We start from the raw sequence: 18,278 nt of genomic DNA, 5'->3' as shown, positions 1-18,278 counted from the left end.
GAAAAAAAATATTTCAAATCATTATAATAAAAAAATTTCTTTAAAAAATTAACAATATATCAACAAAATTATTAACTTGATTATATTTGTTATACAAAAGATAAAAATTAATGATTTTTTTCAAAAATAAAAAATTTATTTTTGTTAAAAGTAATAAAAATTTAAAAGAATAACTCATTTTAAGTTTCAATTGATAATTTATACAAAAAATTGAAGAATTATATAGAACATGCATTTATTTTGAAATAAAAAATACCTTAAATCTTCTATAGTATGGAAATAAATTGATTCTGGGTGCCTGCAGTTTGATTTCGATTTCATTTATTTTGGAACCTAACGGTTTCGGTTCCTACCGATTCAGTTCTATTTTAGATCCGACTCTAATCGATTCTAATAAAAAGGGATCCAGAACTGGGATTTTTGGTTTTGATTCTGGTTTGATTCCGATTAAATGGGTATCCATTGACACTCCTAATTCCATCGCGAAATGCTTGACGCATGATTTTGGAAAAGAGAGTTACTATTCCACACCAACTTTTACTAAGGTCACACCAGTTCTTATATAAATCACATAGACCATCACTAGGGGCAGATTTAGAGTGAGGGCACTTTTCTCACAAAATTTTTCAAAGTTTATGAATCAATGAGATATTATAACAAATTTCAGCGACGAATAACATATCTATCACTATTTCCCCTTATAACTTTTTTTTCTCAATCTTAATTGCTCTCACAATTATATTTTTTCACTCTTAATTGTCCCACAAAAAAAAAAATTCTACTTTTGATTGTCCTCACATGAGCAAAATCCTAACTTGGCCTTTGAGAATTACATATAATTGGTGTTGCGTTAGTAAAAATTGGTGTGACAATAAAAATTCTTTTCGAAAAAATAAAAAATAGCTGTTATCCCCACACCAACTTTTATTAATGCCATGCCAATTCTTATGTCATAAATGGCCCAAGAATTGCACGCAGTGGGTGTGGCAATAGTAACTCTCAAATAAAATTGTTAGAAGGGTTTCAAGCGGATCAAAAAGGTCAGATCCAAACCGATAAAATATTGGGTCGGATTTTTTTTTTTAATTTTTTTTTTTAGCCTTGTCGGTCAACACCAGTCTGCGTGCAGATTCAATCAGGCTGACTGCAATCAACCTTTTGGACTTTGGTGCCTTTTTCTTTGTAGACTTTTGTTTTGTTTTGTTTGACTTTGATAAAACATTAGCCTCAACATGATCCATTGTGCACGAATTCCTTGTACGAATATACAATAATAATAAAAATTATCATTTTCAAATGTACATTAAAAAATATTCAATATTAATATAATTTTAAAAGTATTGATGATATCTTTCCAATGGTACTATTTTTCTGAAAAAAAAAAAAAAATTGGATTTGTAGATTGAAAATTACACTAATTTTATAAAATTACGATTGGACGTAATCGGTTCTTATACCTAAATCAATGCCACCCCCAACAACTATGGTCTCAATGGAAACCTATTTAACCGACTCTGAAAGCTTTGGTTCCGAATATCTTTTTATTATAATCTATTCAAGTTTGAACCCTTAGAATCGAATTGATGGAGAATTGAAATTGATAAAAAGTTGTAGGAGTCATTTAAGAAGATTTTTTTTATTTCTTCTGTTTGTATTTTGGTTCTGATTCCATTAATTTGAAATTTAGAATCGAAATCGAAACAAATAAAAATTAAGAGTCATGATTTTTGACACCCCTTTTGACATACACTCCTGGACGTGGCTCGGACTAGAAATCATAGATTTCCTCGGGATACATAAATATGTGCAATTGTGTATCTCAAGGAAAAATATGTTGTTCTGGCACATACCACATCATGGAGCATATGTTAGAGGGGGAAGTCAGAAAATCATTATCAAAAAAATTAATGATTTCGTTTTTTATTCATTTCGGAATCAAACCGAAACTAATCCATTGATACCCCTATTAGTAATAGGTTTGATCCCAATTATAATCACAAAATTCTTTGACTATTTAAAAAAAAAATTATAAATAAATTTCTTGGAATAAGAGACTAGTTGTTTAAATCGACGAATCAATGAATTGTATTGAATATAGTAAAATTTTACCTTTTGTCCATCAATTTTTTTTTTTTCAATATTTAAATCTCAATAACAAAATAGAAATTCCGTGAAAGTTGTAGATAAGAAATCTAGAAACATCATTCATATAATTTTCAAAAATTTTCTTATTATTTAATAAAATATTCTCAAATTCATCTAAATTAGTCAAATCGAATTCCTACCAACAATAAATTAAACAAGGACTAACGTGTTGAGCAAGGGTGGAGCTAGTAAGGAGACATTGGGGGAAATTGCCCCACTCAACTATTTTGGGCATTTTAGATACTCTTGAATTTATGCTTAAATTTGCGATACCCTGCATTTTGAACTATTGACATGCCCCATTTGACCTGGTTGCCCCCACTCCCTCATCTCCCTCCAGTTTTTGCCCTCTTGCCCTCCAATTAGGGTTGTCAACGAATGCTTATCGATTCAGATACAGTAATATATGAATCCAAATTTTTATCTAACATTAATTTTTTTTTCAATATTTAAATCTCAATAACAAGATAGACATTTCGTGAAAATTGTAGATGATGGATTTTGGTAAGAAACCCAAAAAAACATCATTTGTATATTTTCAAAAATTTTATTATTTAATAAAATATTATCATTAATAAAATATTATCAAATTCATCTAAATTAGTCAAATCGAATTCCTACCAACAATAAACTAAACAAAGACCAACGTGTTGAGGAAGGGCGGATCTAGTAAGGAGACATTGGGGCAATTACCCTTGCTTAACTATTTTGGGCATTTTAGATACCCTTGAATTTATGCTTAAATTTGCGATACCCCTACATTTTGAACTATTGACATGTCCCATTTGAACTGGTTGCCCTCACTTCCTCATCTCCCTCCAATTTTTTTGTCAACGAATGCTTATCGATTTGGATACATTAATATTTGAATCTAAAATTTTTATCTGATATCAGAATTTGAATTCGAATCCGACGGATGTTTTAAAATTCTATCCGAATTCAAATTCGATTTTTCTATCAGATATCAAATAATATCCAATTAGAATTCGAATAATTTGTATATTAAAAAAGACCACAATTTTCCGTTATTCAATTGATTTTTCATTATTAAAAAAAAAAACCTATTATATATTATAATATGTATATAATAAATAAATCAAGTAAAATAATATATATTATATGTTATTTCGAATCAGATATTATCGAATTTGAAATATTAATATCCGAATCCGTATTCGATAAGGATTCGAATATATAAAACTATTTGAATTTGAATTCAAATTCAAATCAGATTTGAATTCAAATTCAAATCAGATTTGAATTTTCGACTATCCATTGACACCCCTACCTCCAATGAACTATAAGTTTGCCCCCACTAAAAGAAAATCCTGGCTCTGCCCCTGATGTCGGGCTCTCATAAGTCCACACGTTTAGAGTAGTTATCACACCTTATCAAGTACGCTGGTGACCTTTGTTTCGTCTTTTTTCTTAATTTAAAAATTAAATAATGTGAGAAGTCATCATCTAATGGGCCAAAATTTAACTTGAAACGTAAGGACTCAATTATTTATTGGAGTTAGGTGGTCTTGCACTAAGTGAGGATGTAGTCGTGATTCGACTAAAAACAAATATAATAACTTTTCTCCAAATACAAAGTCACTCCAAATTCTAAGTCAATAATTAAAAGTTTGAAGTATTTGCAGATGACATGATTTGATAGAATCATAGTGACAAAGTCGGGTTTCGAAATAATTCGACAAGAGAAAACTTTGGTAAATGTAAAAAAAAAAAGGGATAAATCTAGAAGTAGAAAATAATTATTTTATGTATAAAAAATATTAAAAAAACATGTATTTTTTATATATGAAATAAAAAATAATATTAAAGTAAAAAAAAATAATCCATGATTTTTTGTAAAAATCGGATTTACACAAACACTAGTAATTTAAATCAATAATTAGAAGTTGGACTGTTTGAAGGTGACGTGATTTGATATTGAACATTAAAGGGTTTTTTTTTTTTTCGAAGACGAGGGTATTTAGGTCTTTTTGTATTAACCTCTCGTAAAAGAAGAAAGCCATATTCACCAAAACTCGAGGGCATAAGTAAATAATGGACTTTTCTAGTCGCCTCGACTCAATCTTGAACAAAGATAAAGATAAGAAGAATTCAAATTTTCTAGAGATTAATACTTGTCTTCTTAAATTTTTTTTTTTTTCTCGGAATTCATTTTCATCGAAAATTCCTAATCTCGTCCGTGTGTTAAAGCTAGTGTTTTTACCTAAATCATTTTTTCTTAAACACTGGTATCAAACGAGTGGTTGATATAGGAGGATATCCTAGGGATTCACAATAAAATGTGGGATTATCAATGGATCGGGTTTAGTTTGGATTGGGTTTGATCTTGGAACAATTTGATAAGGAGTGTATTGGATATCAAATCATTGCAATAAGCATGGAGTCAAATTATTCTTGGACCGAAAGTTTTCTCGGATCTCAATATTAGGATCCAAATCCAATTTGATAACAATCAGAACGGATCCAGATAATATCAAATTTGATTTGATAGACAAAATATGTAATATAATTTACATACTTCCTTCACATTTTATCGAAACTGGAGCCTATTGGTTTCAAAAAAAGAAAAAGAAAAAGAAAAAAAGAAGGAACCTATTGGATCAAGACATGATCTAGAACTGATCCATAGCTTATCAAAGTGTACCTTATTGGCATATTTATCGGATCGGATTTTGGATTTGATACTTTGATCCGCTCCATTGACAACCCTTATAAAAAGGAGTCGTGATAATATGACTTACCCACATGACATACTCAATCGACACCCTAGTATGACATGTTTGGGAATTGTAGATCTGTATTCCTCGGGATACACTTTTTTATGGGGAAGTGCAGTTTTGTATCCCGAGACATATAGATCTACGATTTCCGAATATATCATGTCAGGATGTCGATTGAGTATACCACGTGGGTAAGTAAGATTATCATGATTCTATAAAAACAGATCACTAAAAACGTGCTATCAGTTCAGAATCGAAACCATGCGACATGACTTATTACCTAAAATGATTCAGCCTGCTGACACGTGGAATCATCAATCTACAATAGAAGAATCAACGCACCAAAATCAGTCTGATTAATGTGTTTTGGACGTGTGGATTTTAGCACTTTTCATCATGGGCCAGGCTCATGGATTAATGTAGATTTCAAGGCCCAATTAAAAAAATTCTCAGTGGGACCAAGAGATTTTCTATTGCCACATTATTTTTCATTATAACACACCAAATAAGAATGAATGAACATAAAGGGGTTGGTTCAATGACAATTTCTAACCGATAAGCAGTTAATGCCCGTAGGTTGCGAGTTTGATACCCAGTACGGAAATTAATTCCTCAGAGGCCACCGTGGATGTGTGGGTGTTGCACTTGCCCCGAGACTAGTCCTTGGACAAGACCATGATTTATGGACTGGGCAAAGCCCAGATATCGGCCCGGTCCGCTGTCGGATACCCATTTATAAAAAGAAAAAAAAAATTGAATGGACATCTAATGACACTCAATCAAACAATTTTGGTAGTTGTTTACAGTTAAGGTTGGGCTTAGAGAGATACTATTGGCCCATCAACTTTTACTTATTCTCCACCATTCACTTTTTATTTTTATTTTTAATTGGAGTGTACTAAGTAAAAATTGGGATGCCAATGGCAGCTCTAGAAAAGAAACTAGAACAACTAATAACAGAAATTCAAACAAACATGCTCTGTCTCTCTCTCAGGAATTAACAAGCTCATTTCAGTCAACTCTGCATCTCTAAAATTATAACAGACAAACCCATTTCAGCCAACCATATCTCTCTCTCTCTCAAAACCAAAAATTAATCCAAATATGATCATCCAAGAACCACATCCCACCTCTCTCCCTCTAAATCCTTAAAGAAAAAGAGCAAAAGAACAAGAGGGAGAGAGGAAAAAGAAATTAACCCAAATTCACACATCCACTAATCTTTATTACAATCTCTCTCCTTCAAACACACAAAAACTCTAAAAAATTAAAGACACCCATTTCAAATTCTATGTCTTTCCTCATCCCAATTCCTTCATCTCTCCTTTGTTCCTTCCTTTTCTTCCTTTTCTCCATTGTCTCATTCTTCGATCTCTCCCTCGCCAACCCACGAATCACAGAAGCGGGCGTATACTGTGGTACCTCACCTTCCATATCCAACACTCACTTCATCCCAAATTTCATCAAAGAATTGAAAACTCTCTCCGAACTAATCCTAAACCAAAATTGGGGTACCCATTCTTTTGGTTTAAATCCAACTACATACATCTTATCCCAATGTATGGATGACCTGTCTCCGAAAGAATGCTACCAATGCTTCGCTGAGAGCCAAATCAAGGTCACAAAATGCCTTTCCACCAATTCAGCTCGAGTCTATCTCGACGGGTGTTTCTTCCGATATGACAAGTACAACTTCTTCGAAGAATCGATTGACCGTGAACACAATAAGGTGCTATGTAATTCACCGTCTTCTGCATTGTTCGTAGAAAATTATTATGGAAACGAGATCACGAAAAAGGCCAACGAAGCAATCATGAATTCGGTTGCGAATGCAGTTAGAAAAGGAGGATTTGGGGTAGCTGAGGTGAAGGGAGGAGCGGCGAGTGTGTATGCATTGGCGCAATGTTGGAAGACGGTTAACGAGAGCGGATGTAAAACTTGCTTGGAAAAAGCAGGGCAGTTGTTAAGAACGTGTATGCCAGGCACCGATGGGAGGGGATTGAATCCTGGGTGTTATTTAAGATATTCGACGGATATGTTTTACAATGATGGGGCAGAGGAGATCAATGAAAGTAAGTAATTTTTATAGTATTTTTATGTTTTTTTCTTAAAATTTCTAGGATTTTTTTTGTTTCTATCTTTGATGAGGTGAATTGGTTTCTTGTTTTTGATTATTGGTTTCATAATTCTAATAGAGGGTAAGGTCTTCTTCTTTGTTTTCTTCTTGATTTGGTTTGATTGGTTTAGGGGTTTATTTGAATTATTGATATATCTAATTAATTAGAGCATGGCACAGATGGATTGTATGTGAGTACTTATATGAATATTTCGGTCAAAATTTACTATTTATCGAAATATGTTCACCTAAATTTTACATTCTTAGATCAACTCCAAGGGGGATACCCATCTCCATCCCCATAAATGAGTAACCATGGGCATATGGATAGCCACTTTGGATATTCCTAGGATATGCACTCCAACTGTACCACTCAAAAATTGCTATTCATAAATATTTTAAATTTTTTAATTCAACTCAGATTTCAAACTGTGTGAAATTATAATATTTCAGCTAACTGTCTGAATTTTTTCCCTCCAAAAAAAATGGGGAAGCTGTGTGGAGCGACCTATTTTGGGTTGTGATAATTCCACTACCCAAAAAAGGTAGTGAGATGGGCCATATGTTGGAGACCCCTCTTTTGGATTTCACGACCCAAAATGGTAGTTGAAAAGGGATGGGTAGTGGGATAGGTCACTCTTAGCATCTATTATTTTGGTTGAAATTCTTAATTGTCAAAATATTTTGCCAAATGGATAGTGATTTCCACTGAAATATATACATAAATAAACTGTCAGTTAAATTTAGTCTTAGACCTTGTGGAAATGAAAATATGTCGAAATTTAATACTATGGTTCTTAGGTTTAATTTATTCATCATTTTCTTTGAATATCAGTTGGATCTTGTTATTTACATGTCTCTTATTACCAGAGAGACTGAGAGGGGTGTACAAGAGTTTTAGGGCTTGGGTTTGGGAATAAAACTTGAAAGATATAATAAGGCATCAAAGACATAAGCATCAAAGCCAAACCACATAAATCTTGGTGTTCATTTCTTTTGCTTTTTTAATTTATATTTGTTACTATTTTCTTCGTCCATCGTGTTGAATAGGCACCTCCAAAATCTCAACAAGTTGGTGCAAGGATTGAATTTTAGTTGGCATTATTGTTAATCTTAACGGTTTTTCTTTCTTTGTTTCGTGTGTTTTTCAGAGTTGGAAAGAAAAGCAGGCGTAATAACAGTAGCTATAGGCAGTGTCGCCTTTTCTTTACTTTCTTTGTTTGGTGCATATGTGGGTTACACAAAACTTAAAATGACAAAAGAAGGTAGAATTTCATCTACAATCGAAAGAATTTTCTTCTCTACTAACTTCGTTGTATCCATAATTGTTTCTGATATGGTTAACTTCTCTTATTTGTTCTAGAACACAATAATCTCATTCATCTTTCATCTTCAATGTACTACTCCAAATTGAATTTCAAATATGAACTACTCGAGAAGGCAACAAGAAGTTTCGATCCCTCTAGAAAATTAGGCCAAGGCGGAGGTGGTTCGGTATTTAAGGTAAGATTGAATCGTCCCCGTAAACATCACCACCACTACCACCATCACCACCATTGTTTTCTAATAGTTTGAATTAAACTTGAGTCAGGGGAATCTCCCTGATGGGAGGACAGTAGCTGTGAAGAGATTATGCTTTAATACTAGAACATGGGTTGATGAGTTCTTCAATGAAGTAAATTTGGTTAGAGGGATTCAACACAAAAATCTCGTACAGCTTTTGGGTTGTAGCATTGAAGGTCCGGAAAGCCTCTTGGTTTATGAATTCTTACCAAACTCGAGCCTTGATCAAATCCTTTTCGGTGAGTCCTTCGACGTACCCAATTGTAAATTTCTTTGATAACTTTTAATTGATTCTTGTTGAATGCCACTCTTGGGTATGTCATACCCCATTAAGCCTCATGACCCTCTTATATTCATAGTTCTCCCCCTTTCCAAATGATCGGTCTTTTGGAGTAATTGGTTGGTTAACATTGTAGCAGAGCGCTAGGTTCTTATAAGTCATGGGTTCGATTCTTTCCACCCTTATGTGTGAGGGGGAGTGTTGAGTGTATATTTTCTTTCCCTCTCGAGTGTGGCATACCCCAATTAAGCCCCATGACCCCCTTATATATTCATAGTTCTCCCCCTCTCAAAAAGATTGGTCTTTTGGAGTAGTTGGTTGGTTAACATGGTATCAGAGCACTAGGTTTGTATAGGTCACGGGATCGATTCTTTCCACCCTTATGTGTGAGGGAGAGTGTTGAGTGTATATTTTCTTCCACTCTCGATTGTGTCATACTCCAGTTAAGCCCTGGGACCCTCTTATATTCATCGTTCTCTCCCTCTCTCCAACAAATTGATCTTTTGGAGTAGTTGGTTGGTTAACAATCCTAGAATAAAAATGAAACAAATTTGAATTTCTTTATCTCAAATTCAGGATTTGTTACAGTTTTCATGTAAATTAAATGGAACCCATGAAATATTTATTTAAATTTTTTTTTACAGTCCATTTCTGTAAAATGGTAGTTAATTTTGTCTTACATACAGACAAGAATAAGATCCAAATTCTAAGCTGGGAGCAGCGGTTTGACATAATCATTGGTGCAGCTGAGGGACTAGCATATCTTCATGGAGGTTCACAAACAAGAATAATCCACCGTGACATCAAATGTAGTAATATTCTCCTCGATGAGAATATGACAGCAAAGATTGCTGATTTTGGACTTGTTCGACGCTTTGCAGCCGATAAGACTCATCTTAGTACCGGAATTGCAGGAACACTGTAAGAAAAAAAATAGTTCATTTAGTCAGTTTCTATCAGTCTCTTTCTATATACACTCGAGTATTGATGACAATAGTTAACATCATTTTGTGTAAAGTAACCAAAAGAAGAACCATTGATCATCTCCATTTTTTAAGGCTTTGAACTTGTTTGAGTTGTAATTTATATATTTTTATATATTGCAAGAAGAGTGCCCTTCGTTTTATCATTTATTTTTTATCAACTCTATCGGTTGAACCGTATTGTACACATTGGAAATATTTCTTCGTCGTTGTTTTGGAATACTGTTAAGAGAAATTTTGGCAAGAATTTCTTGTGTTTTTATTAAAAAAACATCTTTATGGTGCAGTGGGTACATGGCTCCTGAATATCTTGTTCGAGGACAACTAACGGAGAAAGCAGATGTTTATAGTTATGGAGTCGTAGTTATTGAGATTATTTGTGGTAGGAGGAACAATGTCTTCATGCAAGAGTCGGGTTCCATTCTACATTCAGTAAGATTCCTTCCCCTTTCAATACAACTGCACTATCTGAAAACTGAAAATTTTGACTAGAAAATTCGACGGCTTAGAGTCATCAAATTTCTCCCATCCTCCATTAATTTGATGGTTTCTCTCTGTTGGAAAAAATAAAAAAAATCGATGTCTTGGTCAGTTAAAATTTATGAAATTCGATGGCCGTTGATAAGTTTGGGGGTCCAACTCAAAACCAATTGGCAATGAGTGGAGAGGTCCATGAGCTTATAAGGGGAGAGACAAGGCAATTGGTGTTTGATGTGAGACTAAACACACCCCCGCATGCACGTGAGGGCCGGACTAGGCCAAAGCACATGGAGATATGAAATGGGTGATGTGGAGGAGAGAAGGGCCCACTCTAATACCATGATAAATTTTGGTGTCCAACTTAAAACCAATTGACAATGAGTGGAGAGGCCCAAGAGCTTATAAGGAGAGAGACAAGGCAATCAGTGTCCGATGTGGAACTAAACTCAACACCTTAGACTGTCAAATATAGGTTTTTTTTTTTTTTTTTTTCACATTGTGATGTTTAGAACACAAGCATTGTTAATTTGTTATTATTATTAGTATAAATAATAATTTCTCTCTTTTTTTCTTTTGTTTTTTAATGGCATTAGGTTTGGATGCATTACAAGTTGAACTCATTACAAGAATCAGTTGATTCATGTTTGAGAGAAGAATTCCCGGTGAAAGTAGCATCGAATGTGCTTCAAATTGCACTTTTATGCACACAAGCTTCATGTGCTTTAAGACCATCGATGTCTGAAGTGGTGCAAATGCTAACCGAAAAAGATTACAAGATTCCTCGGCCGAAACAACCTCCATTTCTGAATTCTAGTGTGTTAGACTCAGACAGTTCCACCATTTCTTCTGGCACGGTAAAATCAGCAACAATCGAGCTCACAAATAATTCCGTTGTGCCTTCTAGTATATCTCATTCAGAATCAAATGAACCTGTAAAGGTTGACGTATCCAAAAATAGGTAGAAATAGTTGAAATTATCATCATTGTAAACAAGAAGATTGGGATCCAAAAACCTGTTTGAAAGAAGAATTTTTGTGAATTTGAAAGATGAAACTGTATCTATAATTAATCAGAGTTGGCTATAGATGCCAGTGAGTGATAAGGAGATGAAAGGCGTTCTTAAGGATGAGGATTCTTTACATGGGGGCGACAAAATACTGAACTTTGTAATTTTCTTTCCCTCTCTCCAACAAATTGGTCTTTTGGAGTAGCTGGTTGGTTAACAATTCTAGAATAAAAATGAAACAAATTTGAATTTCTTCATCTCAAATTCAGGATTTGTTACAGTTTTCATGTAAATTAAATGGAACCCATGAAATATTTATTTAATTTTTTTTTTTTACAGTCCATTTTTGTAAAATGGTAGTTAATTTTGTCTTACATACAGACAAGAATAAGATCCAAATTCTAAGCTGGAAGCAGCGGTTTGACATAATCATTGGTGCAGCTGAGGGACTAGCATATCTTCATGGAGGTTCACAAACAAGAATAATCCACCGTGACATCAAATGTAGTAATATTCTCCTCGATGAGAATATGACAGCAAAGATTGCTGATTTTGGACTTGTTCGACGCTTTGCAGCCGATAAGACTCATCTTAGTACCGGAATTGCAGGAACACTGTAAGAAAAAAAATAGTTCATTTAGTCAGTTTCTATCACTCTCTTTCTATATATGCTCGAGTATCGATTACAACAGTTAATATCATTTTGTGTAAAGTAACCAAAAGAAGAACCATTGATCATCTCCATTTTTTAAGGCTTTGAACTTGTTTGAGTTGTAATTTATATATTGCAAGAAGAGTGCCCTTTGTTTTATCATTTATTTTTTTATCAACTCTTTCAGTTGAACCATATCGTACGCATTGGAAATATTTCTTCGTCATTGTTTTGGAATACTTTTAAGAGAAATTTTGGCAAGAATTCTTGTGTTTTTATTAAAAAAACATCTTTATGGTGCAGTGGGTACATGGCTCCTGAATATCTTGTTCGAGGAAAACTAACAGAGAAAGCAGATGTTTATAGTTATGGAGTCGTAGTTATTGAGATTATTTGTGGTAGGAGGAACAATGTCTTCATGCAAGAGTCGGGTTCCATTCTACATTCAGTAAGATTCCTTCCCCTTCTATACAACATGCACTATTTGAAAACTGAAAAATTTGACAAGAAAATTCAACGGGTCAAAGCCCACTAATTTAGAAATCGAATTTCTCTCATCCTCCATTAATTTGACAGTTTCTATTTGTCGAAAAAAAAATCGACGTCTTGGCCCATCAAAATTTATGAAATTTGAAGGCCTTTGATAAGTTTGGGGGTCCAACTCAATACCAATTGGCAATGAGTGGATAGGCCCATGAACTTATAAGAAAAGAGACAAGGCAATCGGTGTCTGATGTGAGACTAAACTCAACACACCCCCGCACGTGAGGGCCAGACTGGGCCAAAGCACATGGAGATATGAATTGGGTGATGTGGAGGAGAGAAGGGCCCACGCTAATACCATGATAAATTTGGGGGTCCAACTTAAAACCAATTGACAATGAGTGGAGAGGCCCAAGAGCTTATAAGTGTTGTTTCTGAATACTGATTTCTTATGGCAAAGAGAGAAGAAGTTTTAAACAAATCTTAATTTCGAAATAGAATGTAAAGAAAAATATTACCTAAAAAGAAAATGGTTGAGGCGTGCACAAAGCACTGTCCTAAAACGAAATTCGCCCCTGCTACGGTACCACAGTCTGTAGGCGTTCGTTCTGCAGGATTCAACAACCCACGTATCCAAAAGGGTACTCTAAATTGGAACGTAACTTCGAACTCGACGATGTTGTGTGCTCTCACAACAAATAATAAATTACTGATAATTCGAGAATATGAAATAGCAGAAAAAGTTTAGTGGTTAAAATCGATTAAACAATTGATATAAATAAAAGAGAAAGTGACTGTTTAGAACAGTCACAAACTGGTTCCGAACAGGCACATTGTGCTGGTTCAGAATAGACACACTGGTTCAATTTAAATTTAAAAAACGTCTAGAATTTTTAATAAAAACGGACCTTGAAAATTAAAGCAAAAACGGGCCTATCCACTTTAAAGTTACTAGAAGCACAACTACTTAAGAATTGCAAATCAATTCTTCTCCTAGTCGATGTGGGACTAAAATTATTCAAGGCAAAATCAAAACATTCAAATAAACATAAAGCAATAAAGTAAAAAGCATAAAGCATAAAGTAAAAAGCATAAAGCAAACATGGGATTTAAATACCCTATGGTTAATAGATTGATTTACCATATGGTTGCAATTAAATGAATATTAAAGGGTTTTCTAATTCAACCCTCTAAATTCCAACAATAAGGAGAGAGACAAGGCAATCAGTGTCCGATGTGGAACTAAACTCAACACCTTAGACTGTCAAATATAGGTTTTTTTTTTTTTTTTCACATTGTGATGTTTAGAACACAAGCATTGTTAATTTGTTATTATTATTAGTATAAATAATAATTTCTCTCTTTTTATCTTTTGTTTTTTTTTAATGGCATTAGGTTTGGATGCATTACAAGTTGAACTCGTTACAAGAATCAGTTGATTCATGTTTGAGAGAAGAATTCCCAGTGAAAGAGGCCTCGAATGTGCTCCAAATCGCACTTTTATGCACACAAGCTTCTTGTGCTATAAGGCCATCTATGTCTGAAGTGGTGCAAATGCTAACCGAAAAAGATTAAAAGATTCCTCGGCCGAAACAACCTCCATTTCTGAAATCTAGTGTGTTAGACTCGGACAGTTCCACCATTTCTTCTGGCACGGTAAAATCAGCAACAATCGAGCTCACAAATAATTCCGTTGTGCCTTCTAGTATATCTCATTCAGAATCAAATGAACCTGTAAAGGTTGACGTATCCAAAAATAGGTAGAAATAGTTGAAATTATCATCATTGTAAACAAGAAGATTGGGATCCAAAAACCTGTTTGAAAGAAGAATTTTTGTGAATTTGAAAGATGAAACTGTATCTATAATTAATCAGAGTTGGCTACAGATGCTAGTGAGTGATAAGGAGATGAAAGGGGTTCTTAAGGATGAGGATTCTTTACATGGGGGAGATCAAATACTGAATTTTGTAATTTTCTTTCATTATTTCACTATGTCCCCCTTCATTATCCCATACATGTGTGTGTGTGTGTGTGTGTGTGTGATGTAGGCTTGCTCTTGCTGTTGATGTATATTAAAATTTTGGAGCAATTTTAGTGCTTTATTTTAGTAATTTTTTCAAGACACATGGCGTCATGCCATTGGTTCATCAACTTAGCGCATAAATTTTGAAATAGCAAATCTCTGTTCCAAAAAAATGAATGTTCTTGCAGATTTTTTTTCCATTTTAATTTACAATCCTCTTTTAATAGGGTTTGGACACATGAGAAGGAAACTATAGCGTTCAACAAACCAATGAGATAGTGACACGTTGGAAGAGAAATATGGGTTAACTAAGAAATTAGTTTCCTTCTATGACTTCATAGTTAACTGATTTTTGGTTTGGATGATCTTCATGAGATATGTCATTTTAATGTCTCCATATCATATATAAAATGTGAATAATTTTATATATGGTCCTAATACACCTCTTTAGCTTAGTTGGGACAAACAGACAACATGGGCACTAAATTTCTATTGGAGTCCAAACATGTCAGGCTGCTTGAAATGACAATTATAGAACCGCTGACAATAATATATTTTTTGCGACGGTTTTTGGTACAATTACTGGCGGTTATGAAATACCGATAAATTTTTTTGTCCAAGTGTATTTTTCTATTACTGGCAGTTATAAACTGCTAGCAATATCTAATATACATGGCATTTATTGAAAACCGCCACTGAAATCGATATTAGTGCTGCTTACATTAACTACGGGTAACGTATCCTTTTAACGACATTTATTGAAAATTGCCATAAAATAATGTATTAGAGGCACTTTTTTACATGCCGGTAATATAGTATATTAATGGCATTTGCTGGAAACCGCCGTTAAATAATACCATACTGGCGGTTTGTAAAGTGCCTCTAATACATACAATATATATATATATATATATATTATATAATATTATTACCGGCGGTTTTAAAAGCGCCTCTAATCCCGTATTCAACAACAATTTCCAGTAAATGCCATTAATATGATATATTACTAGCAGGTAAAATAAGTATCGTTAATAGTATTAATAATATATTATTAATATAATACACAAGATCGCACACATAAATCGAAAATCCCCTAAAATCCTTATTTTGCTTACACTAATGTCGACCTCCAACTAGAAAAGAGTTGTATCAAAGACCTTGGACTGGATCAAAACAAAGACGAATGAAAAATAGAAAGGAAATGGGACCACATTGAATTTATATAGGCACAATGAATAAACAATTGGTCAATCGATTCCCAGTTAGTTTTACACAAGAAGCAATAATTAATAACTAACAAACAAACATGCCTCTAATTCTTATATATATCTAAGGTAAGTGAGAAACAATGCATCTTTAAAAAGTCCATAAAATGCTAAACTATGTAGCACAAAGCAATTCTAATTAATTGAAGGAAAAAAATTGATGAACACTTAAAAGAGAAGTAGTCCCATTGATTCAACGGTGACCAGTCACAGCTGAAACTATATCACATGGGATGGGCCTCCCTACTACACCAAGACCCTATGAGAAGCCTTACATTTTTCCAACTTATTAGAGGGGTACCCCACTTAATGATGCAACTCATAGTAAACCGCGCAACTAAACGTGTGTCATCTAAATTGTCAATGTAGCTCAATGTTTCTAAATGTGGACATATATATCATACCTGGATTAATCTAAGCATTTTAGAATGTCATGCAAACGATTGTCCATGTTCTAATTTCTTAGATATATTAATGCAATATCTATAAATACTTAGAAAAAAAAAAGCATTAAGAAACTTAGGTATTTTAAACTCCAACAAAAATATGTCATGTGTCCCTCTAACCTTTGTTATAAGAATGGGACACCGTTTTGGATCCTAACTCACCACTAATACCATAGACTTGTGATAACTCCTACTTTCACGTTAAACCTTACCCAAAAAAAAAAAAAAACATTTTTCCAATCTTTTTCATTGATTAGGCTAATTTCCACCTCAATAAATCAATCTTTAGAAATAGTTATAGGATTTTCTATGAAGAGTAATCAAAATTTCTACAATTACAAATTTTGTCCATGGTTATGTAAGCTATATTTGAAGAGTCGCGATATTCTGACACACACCCCCTGATGTGGCATGGGTTAGAATTATAGATTTTTTCCATTGGGATACACAACTGTACATCCTCATAAACATGTGCAATTGTGTATCCCGAGGAATAATTTATGGTTCTAACACATGCCATGTCAAGGGGATTGTGTCAGATGGTGGTGTTAGAAAATCATTATTCATATTTGAATCACTTATGTTTTTACCACTTGAGGCATAATTTTTTTTTATTAAAAAAAGACTTGTACAAGTACAACCCTTGCATTCGAGGATGATATTGATTGTTGCACCTCGTCTACATTATTGGGGTCGACAATAGAAAACATATGAGGTAATTCACCTCTTATACCTTAAGATTCACAACAAACCGATTGTCTCATTTGCTAGTTTCGTTAACTCCACCGAACTACTTGCAAATCCACTCACCAACAAATCAATTTTTCATTTAGCAAAGTTATTCATCAAGATTTTATAAATTGCATATCTACTTCATTTTGCCTTATTTTATCAAGGGCCATCTATAAGAGAAATATTTTCCTTACTAACTTAGAAAAGATTTTAAGTCTTATCATGGGTTGTTTTACTCAAATGGATTACCACATCTCTGCAATCCAACACTACCACACTCTAAATTTCATCGAAAAACTCAGATAAAAAAAAAAAGGGTTTGATCTAAGGTTTTGAAAATGGATGGCTTCCAAACTTTCACATAACTCCCAAATTTAAAATCAAAATTCAATTGTGAAAATAATTTTTATTTCGTTTAATTTCTTTATCTAAGTTCATAGAATTTTGTCTTCTACAACCCTAAAGCATCGAAACATGGTTTTGGATGCCACAAGTTGAGTCCAAGGACCCTTAGTGAGGATAAAATCCTTACTAACTTAGTAAGGCTAGTTAGACTCCATTTATAATAGTTTCATTGTGTACTCCCACCAATCATGTCCAATAATCAGTACCCCTACCCCTAATCACATGAAGAAGTCATTCTCTATGTTATCTCTCACTAGTCACACTGAAGCCATGACACTTTTATTAGTGTCCAATATTATAATGATTTGTATGATTCCACCTTATCCCTTTCTATTGAGATAGAAGTCATATCGTTGTCAGAGTTTCAACCTACTGGAGACATGCATGGTGTGACCTATGGGCACATGTTAAGATGCATTAAATATACCTTGAAAATAAATAATTGAGGGCAATTTTGATAGGAAACTTTTCTCAAGGGTAGTTTAAGTACACAAAAATGAAGGTGTATTTAATATATTTGAAAAAATACATAAGAAAAAAGATCTACGATTCTGTGTTTTTCACATCAATTGCGTACGATTTAGCAATGCCATTTTATCACGACTCCTTTATGACTATTACAAATTGATTCATTAATAAATACATGATATCGAGTCTCGACAGTGTAAACATGAAATTCAATAATGAGAATTTATATGCATCCCAATAACATACACCTTAGAGATACTTATCCCAACATTAAATCTCAACCGTTAAATTTTGCGTTAGAAACATTTTGAGAGTTACTATTGTCACATCAAATTTTACTAATGCCACAACAATTCCTATGTAAATCATCAAAAAAATTTGTACACAATTGGCATGGCCTTAGTAAAAGTTGGTGTGGCAATAGTAACTCTCAATATTTTCATCCAAATGGGCCAACTTAATATTATAAGTTGTGCTAGGGTGACGTAGGAT

The 18,278-nt window shown here is 33.6% G+C and overlaps 1 protein-coding gene across 1 annotated transcript; it reads left to right on the top strand.

The window, feature by feature from the left end:
* The first annotated feature begins 5,897 nt into the window (after positions 1 to 5,897).
* LOC147405585 (cysteine-rich receptor-like protein kinase 42) lies at positions 5,898 to 14,431 on the top strand. Its single transcript, XM_086434023.1, has 11 exons — positions 5,898 to 6,955; positions 8,151 to 8,264; positions 8,363 to 8,502; positions 8,591 to 8,801; positions 9,529 to 9,763; positions 10,113 to 10,257; positions 10,899 to 11,263; positions 11,581 to 11,591; positions 11,651 to 11,927; positions 12,267 to 12,411; positions 13,842 to 14,431. The coding sequence occupies exons 1-11, from the start codon at positions 6,175 to 6,177 to the stop codon at positions 14,019 to 14,021; spliced, it is 2,604 nt and encodes an 867-aa protein (XP_086290149.1). The 5' UTR covers positions 5,898 to 6,174; the 3' UTR covers positions 14,022 to 14,431.
* Positions 14,432 to 18,278: the final 3,847 nt, after the last annotated feature.

The sequence above is a fragment of the Akebia trifoliata genome, chromosome 3 (genome assembly GCF_017979445.1).
Source record: "Akebia trifoliata isolate Shusen 1 chromosome 3, ASM1797944v1, whole genome shotgun sequence".
Lineage (NCBI taxonomy): Eukaryota > Viridiplantae > Streptophyta > Magnoliopsida > Ranunculales > Lardizabalaceae > Akebia > Akebia trifoliata.
The sequence above is the reverse complement of the archived record's forward strand: the minus strand, read 5'-3'. Positions and strand labels throughout refer to the sequence as shown.

Bases quoted from the DNA above. Each gene is read 5' to 3' on its own strand.
- LOC147405585 (XM_086434023.1), top strand. From the start codon at position 6,175: ATGTCTTTCCTCATCCCAATTCCTTCATCTCTCCTTTGTTCCTTCCTT. The intron at 8,503-8,590 runs GTAAGATTGAAT...AACTTGAGTCAG, and splicing joins GAGGTGGTTCGGTATTTAAG to GGGAATCTCCCTGATGGGAG. The intron at 11,928-12,266 runs GTAAGAAAAAAA...TTTATGGTGCAG, and splicing joins ACCGGAATTGCAGGAACACT to TGGGTACATGGCTCCTGAAT.